The following is a 14,921-nucleotide window of genomic DNA, read 5'->3' on the forward strand; positions in this document are numbered from 1 at the left end:
TTCACTTATCTTTGGCAATAGTCATTAACCCCCAACACTAGCAGAATAGATTGCAGTGTAAAACACATCTCTCTTCTCCTCTCTCCGTCCATCCATCCATCCCTCCCTCCAGCGCACAGGGTCCCCAGATAACCAACATCGGACTTCCATTTTTGCCCATTAATTCAAATATTAACATACATGCAGAGTCTGCCAATATGGGAGACGAGAGCACCTTGCGCAAAGAAAGGGAAAAAAATGACCCTTATTGTCCTGATAAATTATTATATTTTTATTACAAAAGACATCCTACTTCTTGCGCATAGAAGGAGAGGGTGGACGCAATGTTTCCCCCGAGTCCTTTCACACTTTCAGATGTAATTCTGCAATAATTTACAAAATTAAGCGTGTACGCGCTAGGACTAGGAGTTTGACATCGCCTCTGCCGGCTCCGCGCGCGCAAACCGGGTCTTGGATTCAAGCGGTAAACGTTGCCATAATTTAAGACGCGCATTACGCCATTATGCAGATGCCCAGGGTGTTTATTATAAGGAGTATGTAGTCTTAAAATGCCAGCGCACCTTTCTGATTTGAGAGCAATCGAAGTGAATCGATTCGGAGGCTCGCGTCCGGGACGTTTGCCACCGCCGTCGTAGCGGTGAGGGCTCACTAAGACTTTTTTTTTTTTCTTAAATGCGTTTATTTTTATTCTGGAAACCAATAGCCGCGGACGGGTGGCCAGTCGGCGCTCTTTTGCACTCTATAAACTTGCGCGGCAGTTTTTCAGGAAATCTAGTTCCCGCTCGCCGCGCTTCATTCGCGGGCGTTCGTTATCGTTCATTTTTGTTCCTCTCTGATGATTACTTGACGCGATGCGCGCTGGAAAGGCAGCAGCGGCGGCGGCGGCAGCGGCAGCAGCGACTCTAGTCGCGTACGTACTCACGGTCCAAGCTTAAAGCCCAGCGACAGGAAGCGTCGATCCTTTCCATGTATGGGCAAAGCCACGCCCACGCGCGCGTCATCCTCTGACAGCGTGGATCCCGTGGGTCTGGAGTTTTTGGCTCCCGGGAAAGGTTCCAGTCCTGGGGGATAGAGGGTTGAGTTTTGTATGCTTCCATCCATTCTGCAAAGACGCGCTAAAGGCCCCTCATCATCCTCTCCCGTGTCCGGGAACACCTCCACGGTGATCATTTACGCGTTTATTTGTCTTTTGGAGCCAGAAGTGGTGGATTCAGCAGTGTCCCGAAGCCTTTTTTGATGCTGTTGTTATAGGATGCCACCGAGCTAAGAGCATCATCACCATCATCATCATCATCATCATCAACAACAACAACAGAAAGTTGCAAGAAATGTTTAACTGAATTAAAACGAGTCTAATATCCCCGCTATTTGCGCGAGCCGTTTCGCTTCTTCCACGGGAGGATCTCCATCTATCCAAACAAGCTGCTCGGAGAGGCTTGAGAATCTTTACGCACTGAATCGTTCATGTGGTGCCAACGCAGGACGGACTGAAGAAGGAGCCGGGACTGCTTTTCCTTTTCTTCTTCTTCTTCTTCTTTTCCTTCTTCTTCTCTTTTCGACAAATCCCAAACAAACTCTCACGGCTATCCGAAGGGGCTCTTGGAGAAACGACGCGCCCTCGCTCACACTCTCATTTCATCTCTTTGGCTGGAAGTGGGTTGCACGCGAACTGTTTTAATGTTTGGGATTCAGGAAAATATACCAAGAGGGGGGACCACTATGAAAGAGGAACCGCTGGGCAGTGGCATGAATCCGGTCCGATCGTGGATGCACACGGCTGGGGTGGTGGATGCGAACACGGCCGCCCAGAGGTACGTTTGCCAAATCATCCGATTTTTTAATGCATTTCTCAGATCGACCCCTAAATCCCCAATATGCCATGTATCAATTACACTCTCCCCATGCACCTCTTCGCCGCTTTCCCCTGTTCATTACATCATATTACAGTTTAAGTGACAAATCAAGAATTCTCCCATGTTTTCATTCTATCTACATCTATCTATATCTCAAGTGTACGCCTGTTGTTTTAACCCACACTGGTGTCTTGTTTTCCCCCGCAGTGGAGTCGGTCTGGCACGGGCGCACTATGAGAAACAACCGCCATCCAACCTCAGAAAATCCAATTTTTTCCACTTCGTCCTGGCGCTTTACGACAGACAGGGACAGCCAGTGGAGATCGAAAGGACAGCTTTTGTGGACTTTGTGGAAAAGGAGAAAGTAAGCGCCGCTCTGGAGTACAGCTTTGAATTTTCACCTTAAAACTTCCACACTTCTAGATCTTTTGGAAACGCGCGCGCCATTTAACCGCTTTGACGGATTTGACAGAAAAACAAAACCAAAAAATTAGAAATGCATTATACACATTATTTCCAGGAATCAATCTACTGAGCGCAACCTTAAATAGAGTTGCTGGATTTAAAAAAAAAAAAAAAAAAAAAAAAAAAGCGCAGAGATGCTAAGGGAACGTGCATACAGACAAAAAAAAAAAAAGAAATGCATGCGTTTCATAAACACACTAAAATAAAAAAAATCAACGACACAATAATGCCAATCTGACCCCAAACAAATGCTTATTTTCAGGAACCTAACAGTGAAAAAACTAACAATGGGATACATTACAAACTACAACTATTGTACAGCAACGGTAAGTGTAAATTTCTCCTATTCAGCAAGGATAGATTTACAAGTGTTTTTATTCGCTCAATGGAGCCGTATCAGTTTCCTAAAAATGTAGTTCAGTTTATTCCACAAATGTAATTCTAGTAGATGGCAAACCTTTTTTTTCTGTTAGTGAATTTCAAGAATACTTTCAGGTTTTTTTTTTAGTTTAGTTTTTTTTTTTTTCCCGAGGAAACTTTGTGTAGTTTTTTTTCACCGCACTTTTTTCCACATTGAAAACCCCCAAAATAATTTCCCACAGGCGTCAGGACAGAACAGGATCTTTATGTTCGGTTAATCGATTCCATGACAAAACAGGTAAGAACTTTTTTCTCTCTTTGTAATCTGTGTCTTTGTCGCACGTGCTTTGCGCGGCGTGCATGTTTGCGCGAGCAAGCACGAAACAAGCAAAATCATCTTCTTCGTTATATCTAATATATATATACTTATTTGGAGACGCGGATCGTTTTAGGTGTTATAGATGCTGTAGCTCGTTATAGTCGCGATGTAAAGCCGTGGCTGTATTTCGGGTTGCTCTGATTAATGGGGGAGGTTATTTGACGGATTTAATTTAATATGAATCGCATTACCGCGTTTTTCTTCTCGTGTAGCTGCTTGGTAATTTATTGCGAATTAATGAAATGGTAGAGGGCGCGAATATAATCAAAATTGCGCGTTTAAAATAAAATGATAATAATAAAATACCTAGGGTAAAGAGGGAAATAACCCAAAGTGTTATTAAATTTCTTTGTATTTATATTTAGCCACATTATTGTCTTTCTCTCGCATATGGAGCATATTTGTCAAACACTGTATTTCTGCATCGCGCTCATTAGGCTGTTTATTATTATTATTATTATTATTTAATCGCGTTTTAAACACATAACTCATAAGCTTGCGCTTGTGAAACATTTTTTTATAATGCATGAAAATGATTTATTCATCATTTTATACCGTAGCTTCTTTGTGTGTGATATAAAATAAAAAAAAAAGCATAAAAAAAATGGCAGTGCAATATTTCTTAATTGGCATTCAGTTGCTACATTTTAGTGTGCCATTATATCGCGCCGCCGCACGTGAAAACTCACTTTTGTTTCGCTGTAATCAGATCTGGTTAAAGGCACAAAAATAAAGCTCCAGGCGTGAGACAGACACTTGAGTTCATATTGTACTCTGATGTTCTCTGAAATCACCCTCAGCTCGTTTCCATTGTCCGTTTCAGCCTCTCATGGTAAAGAACAGGGCGGATCTTTAGCTTGATTTTGAGGCTCTCGTTATCTGCAGTTTATCCATCGTTTGGCTTCACAGGAGAGAAAATATGAAGGTTTTATCCGAGGCGCCTCTGAATGGAGCTGAACATGATCAAAGAGTCAATGGCGCTGAACAGCCACTTTATGGTTTTCCGTGCATTTTCAGCGAGAGGCGGAAAAATAAATAAGCAACGTCTGACAAATTCAATCCAGTGCTTATTTGAAATTTCGAGCCAACGGTTTTTAATTCAACATTGGTTAGACATTTCTTAATAGGATTAATGATTAATAAAATTCACGCAATCAGAAATATAAACCTACGCCTGCGTTCAGCGTGCAGCTGGCAAACGAGAATTCAAAAGTGAGCCAAATGCTACTGTTACTTTACAATACGTTTCTTTCTGATTTATTTTTGCACGGTGTGTTTAATTACGCGCATTACGCGTACGCATGCTTTTATGTGTACGCAGCAGTGCTTGGGTTTTCGCATATTCGTAAGTAACCAGTAATAGGCCTGCTGTGTATTTATATAAAAGTGAATTTTTTTTTTTTTTTTTTTTTGCAATAGTGTACTGTGCAAGAGCGCACTCCAACGCGCCCCACGGATCCCATGGAAGGACGCGTTGGAGTGCGCTCTTGCACAGTACATCATAACGGGAGCAGGGCAAACAGGGAGGGAGAGAGAGAGAGAGAGAGAGAGAGAGAGAGAGAGAGAGAGAGAAAGAGAGAGTGAGACAGAACGCGCAAAAAAGCACCAAGGCCCGTGCGCACCTACAGCTCCAAACGCCATCTGTTAAAGCCAATGCTCAAAAATTACTCAAGCGTACCCCCCGACACCGCTTTTTATCTAAAGAAAAATCATTGTTAGCGGCTCAAAATAAACAACAGATTGCCCATTAGCACTCTACCCCTAAATATCTGCAGATTATAACCGCGTTGATGTGTACGGTTATGGGTATTATTTACCGCGGCCATCTGCGTCGGAGAAGCGACATCTATGCGATTTCTATTATCATTCCCCAAATAAATATAGCTCAAAGATCTAAACAGAAGCATATGCGACTCTTCATTTCTAAAGTGATATGCATGTGGTATAATTTGTCATCGCAACGACCGGCTAAGTGTTGATATTCATTTCAAACATCATATTTATTTATGCAAATTAATAACACAAAGGTTATCTCTTATCTAGGATGCGGGCATGCGTGTTGGTTTACAGATAAAACATTGTTTAACAATGCATGTGAGCTAAATGGATTTTATTTACGCACCTCGTAATGTTTAGATGATGAACTTGAACTTTGTGGCATAAAAACACATTTTATTATTTTACGTTCAGTTCGATTGTTTTCCTCCTAGATAACTGCATATGTTTAAATGTTACATTTTACGTGCTATCCACTTGTTTAAAACGTCTTCACTGTGACTTTTATTTCAAGGCTATTATTTATGAAGGACAAGATAAAAACCCAGAAATGTGCCGAGTCCTTCTCACACACGAAATTATGTGCAGGTAAGAAATAAGAAACATCTATTTTTTTCTTCTTCAGATAATTATAAACTGTTACATTTGACTGCGTAATTGAATTTTATCAGCCATAATGTCTTGTCATGTTTTCATAAATGCGTAACGCGCGTGATGTAGGCCCATCCAGGCCTCCGAGCATCAGCCTTACAGAAAATCAATGAATCCCTGAATAGATCTGCCTGGATACGCTGAAAAGAATCCAAATGTTCAGAATTGTCAGGCGGCTTACGCGTAATGATTTACGGTTCGCTTTGCGCCCCGCTCTGCGAGTTTCAGAAGTTCTACATCAAACGCGCGAATTTGACCGGATCATTTGGTGACATCGGACTTGTGAATGATTTCACTGGACTTTTAACAACATGGAGGATGGATTGAAATTCGCCCTCTCTCACACACACACACAGCATTCGGCGCAAATGCAGACGCGTCTGTGCGCACTCGGGCCTTTTTTTTTTGTAAAGTGGCTTTCCGTCCTCAGCATTTTAATCGCGCGCCACTCTGTTCTAATTTTTAGTTGCGAGAAATAAAATAAGCGCACTGAGCTTGTGGAAGCAAACGCTCTGTTTTCCACCAAAAAAATCGGAAAGGAATCGGAACAGCGCGCAGGGGTCACGCCACGTCCTCCTGCGCGCGAGCTGATAACGCTTCAAACTTTTAAGGAGCGTCCGGATCCTCGTTTAACGTTCGAGAAAGTTCCTCGCATCGCACTCTGTTGCTTGCGTCAAAACCGCACAGATGCGTTTCCGAGTCCCGAGCAGAGGTCCACAGGCATACCTTAATCGCTTTAGCTGTCAGCTTTAAGGAGCTTTACGTGTTTTCCATACCATATGGTGTTAATTTGGCTCACTTAGACATGTAACCATTACACAAGTGGGCTTCTTTAAATTCAAGAGGCATAACATTTTTTTTCCTCTGTAATTTCAACATTAATTAAAGAAAGCATAATGGAAGCATCTTCAGGGCCTCAAAATGGAGGCATTGGCACATTGTAGGAGACTGATGGAGGCTTTTTGAGCTGGTAATTAATAAGTGCCCCACAGAAATCCTGGTTGAAGGTGGCATCTTGCATCCTCTCCAGACACAACAGCTTGACAATTAGAGGTAAACAAAAGCTGGGGCTGAGAGAGAGCTTCCCCCCCTCCCAGCCTCCTGGCACCCCCTCTCCTCCTCTCAGCACTAAGACAAACACCAAAAACATGCTGTTTTCCCTCCTTCAGCCACAGCGCCGGGCTCTGTGTTTACCCGCCGCCCGCATCTGCGAGAACCGCAGCCACCAACACCATCCGGCTCAGCCAGAACCGTCGCCAAACACCTCGGCGGTTATAGCTAGAAAAGAGGACGAGAGAGCGTGTCAGACGAATAAATCGAAACACACGGTGCTCGGAGACGAAAGACACGTGCAAGCTGTTTGCCGATTCTCTCATATCTCATCTCATGTCTCCTTTTCTCTCTCCCTGTGTTCTTCTTCCCAAGTCGGTGTTGTGACAAAAAAAGCTGCGGAAACAGGAACGAAACGCCCTCAGACCCCGTGATCATCGACAGGTAAGCCTATCTTTCTGCTTCCTGCGAGCGTAGGGCGCTGCGGCCCAGCATCCTGGCCCGGGTTTGCCCCGTGTTGTTGTGCGGCGCGCCGCGCAGGTGGGTTGACGCAGGGTGTCTTTAGGGACCGCGTAATTGCTGGTGAGTTGTCAGGGAAGCTCCTCGAGACTCGCAAGCAGAGAGCGTTTGGCTTTAAATTCTCAACTCTTTCATCGTAATTTGTTAACAACTGCTCTGCTTATCTTCTCTGTAAACAGTGCGCTGCCTCTCGCTGGCTTTGTGGCACGACTGCGTGCCGCAGCAGAGCAGTAACGTTGCTTCTCTGAACGTGCATGTTCGAGGCAAAAAGACGTCTTTACGTTGCGCTCTGTAGTGCTTGCCGGTGGGAAATGAGTAATGTTTCTGGGCTGGCTGTTGGCGGTTGCATGTTGATCACATTAGGGAAAGCGTGTTCAAACACACCGGCTCCCGCCGAGTGGGTAATTGACGTTCTTTTTTTTTTTTTTTCTGCAGCTTATGTTTCTCTTTGTGAGTCTGGCTCAAGGTTACACTTACTCTGCGAGACTTACACTTCTTCCTTTTTGTCCAATTATCCCTGTGGTGGCAGCACGTATGTGGATTACGGCAGGGCAAGTCTTGGACTCGCGGCTGAAACGGTAAATGTGACAGGGAGCGCTGGCTGCTGGAGTCCGGGCCTCTTGGAGATTAGTGAGCTAGAACAAGCCTACCTTGCTCCATAAAGCCAGGAGTCTCTCTGTTTCCATCTGCTGTAAAGAGCCATGAATAACCAGCAAGCGGTGCCAGCAGCGAGAGTCTCTCTCTCTCTCTTGTTTTCTCGCCGTAGCTGTTGCAAAGTTATCTCCTGATCACGAACTTGCCTGTCCACTGAGTGGGAAATTAGATTGGAGGGCGAGATGATGGGTAAAGCCGGGAACGAAATATGCGCCACCAGTGGATAGCAATGCTAATGTTTGACTTGCTGAAATAGCTGTTTGCTTAGCGGGGAATGTTTGGTATCTGACAGAGGGAACATCTCTCTTATTAGTAATCAAATAGCAGTGACCAGTTGTTGCCGTCACTCACTGTGAAGTGTGTGAAGCGGCGGAAAAAAGAACCCATGCCCCCGCGCGTCGAAATTATGGCCGTACTTGCGTGTTTGGAGGTCTGAGCGTTTCCCGCTCTCACGTCATGTGGTCGTAATGTGGAAACCCTGCCGCACTGCACAATAATGTGAGTGAACTGGTTCACGTGAGGAGACGCTGTTTGATTCGGTTTTTTTTTTCCTTCCACATAGCTTATTCATAATCAATATTTGATTTAAATCATAATCCATCGCTCTGCAGTGAAGCCTAGCAAGTTGTCTTGTTTTCTGCTTTCTACGTAGCCAGCATTTACTAAAAGCCTCACATGTGACATATAAATCACATTTGAGTAGAGTTTAACACTAACATGTTGCTAAGCTAATTCCGCAGTGCTTTAATAAGCGTAAAATAGTTCACTTTCATTTATGCTTTTTTGATTTTTCACACACTTTACATTTTTTATTACACTCTGGGCTCCGTGAACAAGCAGTGCTGCCTTACAGTTTTGCTAAAATATGGTGTCTTATGAGGTAGCATCAATGCTAAGTTTTTATTTACATCGGCATGATGATGCCGTAAAATGTTACCTATGTAGGCAGCTGACTAGCTTTTGAAACGAAGCCCCTATTTAACCTTTTTTTTTTTAGTGGAATATGAATTCTTTATATCTTCTTCTGTAAACATTCTCAAAGAGCGTGAATCAATCCTAGTAGCCTTGGTTATCTTTGCATTAAATGATTAGCTTGTTTAAACAGACGTGCTGAAGAGCTTTGACAGTGTGCGAACAGTAATTAGTTACAGGACCGACATTCATGCACTCACTGTAACTCAACCGCAGGAGAAAGAAAAGCTAGTGGTGCGAGAGGGAAAAAAAAAAAAGAAACGAGGAGTCCCGGCGAGGAGGAGGAGGAGGATTTGTTTTGGTTTTCTGAACAGAAGATAAAACACATATCACTTCCTCTTAGCAGATCCTGAAAAGAGTCTCAGGCAGTCAGAGTCAATTCTCCCCACCGGCCGTGGCTTATACAATGTATTTACCTTTAAAAGAAAAAATAAACACTATATAACAGGGTTTCGCTGATATTTACTGCATTGACTCTTCCCATAAATTGCTGGGCTTTGTGTTGTGGCTAAATAGAGGTGGATGGATCAGATGTCTTGGCGCTTTGTGCTTCAATCTGGTGAACAATATGTGTAACACTAGTAAAAGAGGAAAAGGAGAACAGTGCAAAGAAGGTCTGATACTCGGCAAAAAGGAGGGATATTGTGGTAGGTTGAAACGGCGGATAAAAAAGCTCACATTTTGATTGTGAGGCGTCTGAAAGACTCGAGAGGATCGTTTTCATAGAGGGGCGATCCGTTCTGTCGGATCACAAAAGCAGATGTGCTTCATTAGCCGACTGCATTGTCTGCATATCACAACTGTGAACAGATGATTTTATCCAACGCTCAGAGAACAAGGCGGCCGAGAGAGCCCGGAACGCACGGAAACATGAACCTCAAATGACTGAAGCGTTCGTGCAGGTGGGGTGTATGATATAAAGCTAATTTGTAATCACAAAACCAATCCTGTGGGGTTATGTCTTGTTAGGTCCGTCTTTTTTCCTGGTCTCTGAGGAAAAAGTGGAACATTACAGTACACCAGGGAGTTTTATGCATAGCTAAGATACATGCATGCTCAGTCACCATTTATAAACAAGCGTTCGGCGTGCACAGGAAGTAGATCGAATGGGGGTCGACTGCATTACAATCAAAACATTTTACTGGGTTGCATTGGGGATGGATAAATAGACAGACAGATAGAGGAAGAGAATGTTCTGCTAAACAGGGCTATGGTGACCAGAAGATCTGGTGATCCATTATCAATAACGTTTTCAGCCACATTCTCCCAGATGGCACATGGGCCAGGCATACTGCTCGTTGGCACAGGCTTGGACAATAACTGGCACCCGCTCGCTTCTGGCATTTTCAATGGAGTTTAGGAGACTTATCATTCCAAATGTGTCCTATTTTCCTGTAGTCAAGCCAGACATCTGTTTATACTATTTCTCTTGGACTTTGGTGCAGCTTTAGGTTCTTCACGAGGAGAAGAAGAAAAAAAAAAACGAGAAAAACTTGGTTGTATTTCACAGCTGTTACAAAATTTCAACCTCGACGGATCTTTAAATATTTCACAACCCGACCCGGCTTTGCCATAGATTATTCATTGGTATTTTTTGAAAGATAGATTGAGCCTTAGAAATGAGTAGCGCTACGGCTAGACTCGAACTCTTGTAGGTGATGTCTTGAACGCACATGTCAAGCGTGAGCCGTTGGATCATTTACCGCCCCCGTATCGCTCCGAGAACTAATAATACCCCTCCGACTCAAGAGCGATCAGGGTTTTCCTAGCCAACCGATGTCCCTTTCACTTCCTGTCAGAAAGGTCAAGACACGCTGACCTCTGACAGCCAACTCCCTCCCTCCCTCAACTGAATAATTCATGACATTGACTTTTTTTTTTTGTCAGAGTACACAGTTGTGTAGCAGGACGGTTTATGTAGCTCATTTCGCCGAGGCTTTGCACCTGTTCGGACCGCGTGGTATTTGGGTCCCGATGCTGATTTAGCTAAACATTCATTAATTTTTCGTACCGGAGGACCTTTCCAGAAGGGATTACGCTTGGTTATTAGCTAGGTCTTCCTGGAGCCATATGCCAGGGAAAAATTTGTGTTCGTAGTCAGCCTGTTGCAGGGTTTTTTTAATCTTTAAAAACCGACACAGATCGTTCCTCGTTTTTTTTTTTGCCCTTTTGTTTGTATCTTCTCCGACCAGGCTACTTAAAAAGACCTCCTCCCTCTCATCCGTGCACAGGCCCGCTCTCGGAGCTGAGCAAATGCCAGCATTTAGAAGGTCAGAGCTTTTGTTGGAAAAGCGCTATGTAAATTAGCACCAGCAAAAGGGACATTAAACAAAATTCAATTCATTGTCTCCCTTAATGTCATTTACATTTTTGGCTCGGGCCCGTCCTGTCGAGGAGAATTTTGGAGATGATTTTAATTACATATCAGCGCTGGAACAGAGGGCTGTCTGGAGCGAGACACATTTGGATCACCTGTAAAGAGAGGTTTATTTACCAATGCTCTTGAATGGCAGGTTTTCACAGGCGCGTGCGTGCCGTAATTAAGCCCGTGTTAAGTGTTAATTCCCCGGCCTGTCTTTTTCCTCCCAAAGAAAGGCCTGTTTTGCCCACCTTGTGGGGAGTTCTGTGGCTTTAGTCCTTGTTCATTAGCTTTGAGACCTTCTATGCACTTCTAAACACAGAGAGAATTCACATTTAGCAGATTCAATGGACCAAACTGACCACAGTTGTACCTTTAGGGAGTCCGAGTATGACTTATCACACCTAAATTTTCATAATACTACCTTATGGTTTTGCAGTACTACCCTAAATAAGGTACGAAGTTGTCTTTGAAAAGGTGCCTTAATGCTACAATTTATGCAGAATTCCCTGATAGAATACTACTTGTTGTCTAATCAAACGCTCTATAAAATGAGAATGCTTGAATGTTTAATCTTTGACTAGCATAGCAAGTAGCAAATCATGCTGTGACGTAAATTAAGTACAATCCCCCCGGTATGTCCCGCCCGAACTTCCTGTTTAATAGGAAATACAGCCATGTGTGAAACAGAGCGGTACGGTAGAGGGCACTTGAACTGCTGCTTTTGCCTCCAGCCACGAGAGTAATATTTTTATTTATTTATATCTTACCTTGTCCAGATGACATTCAACAGACCGTGTATGTGTATGAATGTTTTATTCGAAAAGTCCTTGTACCTCCGGTAGAGCCACAGCAGTCTTAGAGGATGCGTACGCACGTATATGTGTGTTTATGTTCACAGAGACACACGTGCGAGAGGAGGAGAGCACCGGAGCTCCATTAGACCTGATTAATGAGGTTGCAGACAGCAGATATATCTCTGGCCAGGTAACAGCCTCGCTGCTGCAGGTACACAGGTGTGCGCAGCAACTCCTTATTTATGAGACAGTCAGCAAACCCTCTGCTAACATCAGAGAGAGAGAGAGAAAGAGAGAGACTGCTTTTTCCTTCAATGAGCAAGTCCACCAGTGGCCAAAGTGAAAGATCTAGTGTAGATCTCTACTACGGGATGAAAAATAACACCAGAATAGTGTTCATGCTGTCACACAGCGCTATACTGGGATGCTTGCAAGCGTGTTGCTTTGGTGTAGGTTGCCCGGCGCAGGTATTAAGCGCGTAATAGCTGGTTAGGTTAAGTCCATACAGTGGTTAGGGCGTTAGTTTTAGGTGCAGTGTCATTTTTGTGCCACTAGAGGCAGCGAAGGGAATCGCAAAAATAATGACTGTATTCAAACACGTTTTAAAGACACCCCCTATTGGCGCTAGATGAAAAAACAGCCACGCTATTAGTTGACCCATTGTTCTCACACCCGGCCAAACTTGGACAAACTGATTGAAAATCGATTCTGTACAATGAATTAAATTTCTTTCAATGCATAAAGAGTTAAATGTTAATTCTTCTTGCGTTAATAAATTGAGGATTTTGTAAAAAAAAAAAAAAATGGAAAGAAAAAAGGAGAGTGTTTTCTAGTATGCAAATGATTTATCATTAGCATACTTAAGGTTCTCCTTATGCCGGCTTGTTTGAAATGTAGACCAAAAATCTTTTGTAATTATTTGTTAATTGCTCTTTTGTCTCCTCGACATAATGATATACGAAAATGCCTTTGCGTGCAGCGTGGATGACACTGTCACCTTGAAACTCTTCAGAACCGACTACGCTTCTAAACTCCTCTGTTATGAACTAGTGACTTCTGTCTCACTAGAGGGATCAAGAGAGGGAGCGAGCGAGTGAGAACAGCTGGCTCTTTCTAACTGTGAATAACTGACAGTTGTCTGTAAGAGGTTTTAATGAAGATTGCCACCTTTTATGCGAGGAACTGAAGGGATGCCAGATCTACAGGAGGGGAGAAGCAGAGAGCTTAACCTGCCCTTGGCAGCTAGCACTCAGCTCGCACTCACACAGAAAATGAGAAACAGCCTCTGCGGTCAAAAAGCCAAACCTTAGCGCTGCCACACATTGCTCACACGTAGAAGTGGGTCAAGGCCTAGCAGATGTCCGACAGCACACAACTCAAGAACAGGCTTCTCCACAACAATGTCCTCTACGGACAGAGGTAAACACTCTCCTATCTGAAAAAAGAAATAATCATTGCTTCTTGTACACTTTTAAAAATAAGGCTCCTGGCTTGTTTTGCAGCCTGATTTCAATAGGAAAAAAATCGTTACTTTTTTTTTTCGCATTTACATTAGGATGTTTATGAGAAAAGGTTGTGCAGTGAGTTATAAACTTTTTTTTTATTTCACAGATATTGCTGCCGCAAACAATATGACAGAATTTTAAACTTTTGCATTCAAGTTTGTTGGCATAAAAATATTGCAAAAGGCTTCAAATTTATTGTTATGTAATTTTTTTAACACCCAGCTCTGATTTCTGAAAGGAGACGTTTATTTTTAAACCATCAAGATTTAGGGTTTTTTCATAATATAAAGTTGGCGTTTTCTATTTGTGTAGAAATATCAGTGGTCTTGATTTAGCTGCTACATGCTAATAATACTGGCGGAGGCAATGTGTGTGTTTCTTTTTTTTCCGTGCCATGTGGGTCTGTGTGTGAGGACTGAAGAGGGAAGGGGGAAATGGCTCTAGCATGTGTGGACAGGAGGGAACCCTGCGCTGTGTTGTTGTAAGACATGTTGCTTGGGCCCTGTAACCGGAAGACGGCGGCTCCGAGGAGTCTATAGTGACAGACGAAATCCACACACACTCTTAGCGATGAGAAAGCTGCGGATGCGAGAGCAGAAGAGAAATGTGAAAACTATAGTTTTGCTACAACAGCCAGCGTGATTGTGTGTGTGCGTGTGTCTGGTGGAGATATTGAGAGTCTAATCAGGACTCCGTGGAGGGGACATATGTGCTTTAAAAAGCCCCTTTTATTTGATTGAGCGCACAAAGCAACGACACTCCCCTTTTGTTGGGCTATATGAAACCCCCCGCTGAGTGTGTCAACACGCACACACACACACATGCATATGCACGCATGGATTCACATGCAACAAATACTCACGTGCATAAAGCATGATTATCGTCAGACACGTAAAAATGTGATTCCACGCACACATACATCCACGCATACATGCAGAGGTGCACAAAAACTCACCCCGGGCAGTTGGAGAGGGTTGTGCTGTCACACAATAGCCCGGCGCGGGTGCACGTTCCTTTTGAATAACAACCGGGAAAATTGAATCAGTTGTGGTTTAGGAAGGACTGACTGGAATGCATGTCCGAAGTTCATGACGCTTCCCTCTGTAAATGTGGCCAACGTGTCCCGTTTCCACGGCACAACCTGTTTTGCTCCAACTTCACACCACGGATGGATTCAAAACAGATCTGCTTTGCGCACGCATAGCTAACAATGCTTTAAATCAAATGTTTATTTTTATTTTGACTACTTCTGCAGTCGTTTCTAGTTCCCGGGCGCTGCGGCGCAGCAGAATGTTTTCGTGCTAAATTAAATTGACGTGTTTGGTTTCCTTTCGGCCGCATTGTCTATTTTACATGTGCGTGTTTATGGAGCGTCCCGTTTGATTCTGTCAACACTATGTCAGTGTGTGTTTTAGCCTGTAAAAGCATGATAACTGGCTTTTGGTTTGCGGTAGATGTTGGCTCCATGGTAGATTCGTACGGTTCTCTTTTTCTTATTCGCAAATACACACCCACAACATTTGTTTGCCATTAGGAGCAGTTTGTAAAGCAGATCAGGGTGTTGAGTGTGCGCTGTCTCTC

At 43.5% G+C, this 14,921-nt stretch overlaps 1 protein-coding gene across 15 annotated transcripts in view; it reads left to right on the forward strand.

Annotated features, from left to right (window-relative positions):
- Window positions 1-915: 915 nt before the first annotated feature.
- Window positions 916-14,921, forward strand: part of ebf3a (EBF transcription factor 3a) — a 92,722-nt gene continuing 78,716 nt past the window's right edge. For 3 of the 15 annotated variants that reach the window (XM_043254053.1, XM_043254059.1, XM_043254054.1), the window contains exons 1-6: window positions 922-1,811; window positions 2,061-2,217; window positions 2,581-2,644; window positions 2,921-2,976; window positions 5,348-5,421; window positions 6,910-6,978. In XM_043254053.1, the coding sequence (XP_043109988.1) occupies window positions 1,678-1,811; window positions 2,061-2,217; window positions 2,581-2,644; window positions 2,921-2,976; window positions 5,348-5,421; window positions 6,910-6,978 (554 nt within the window). In that variant the 5' untranslated portion in view covers window positions 922-1,677. Of the gene's footprint in view, window positions 1,812-2,060; window positions 2,218-2,580; window positions 2,645-2,920; window positions 2,977-5,347; window positions 5,422-6,909; window positions 6,979-14,921 lie in introns of all 15 variants that reach the window. The other 12 variants (XM_043254051.1, XM_043254052.1, XM_043254057.1 and 9 more) reach the window with 9 other exon arrangements.

This window comes from Puntigrus tetrazona, chromosome 12 (assembly GCF_018831695.1).
Source record: "Puntigrus tetrazona isolate hp1 chromosome 12, ASM1883169v1, whole genome shotgun sequence".
NCBI classification, from domain to species: Eukaryota; Metazoa; Chordata; class Actinopteri; order Cypriniformes; family Cyprinidae; genus Puntigrus; species Puntigrus tetrazona.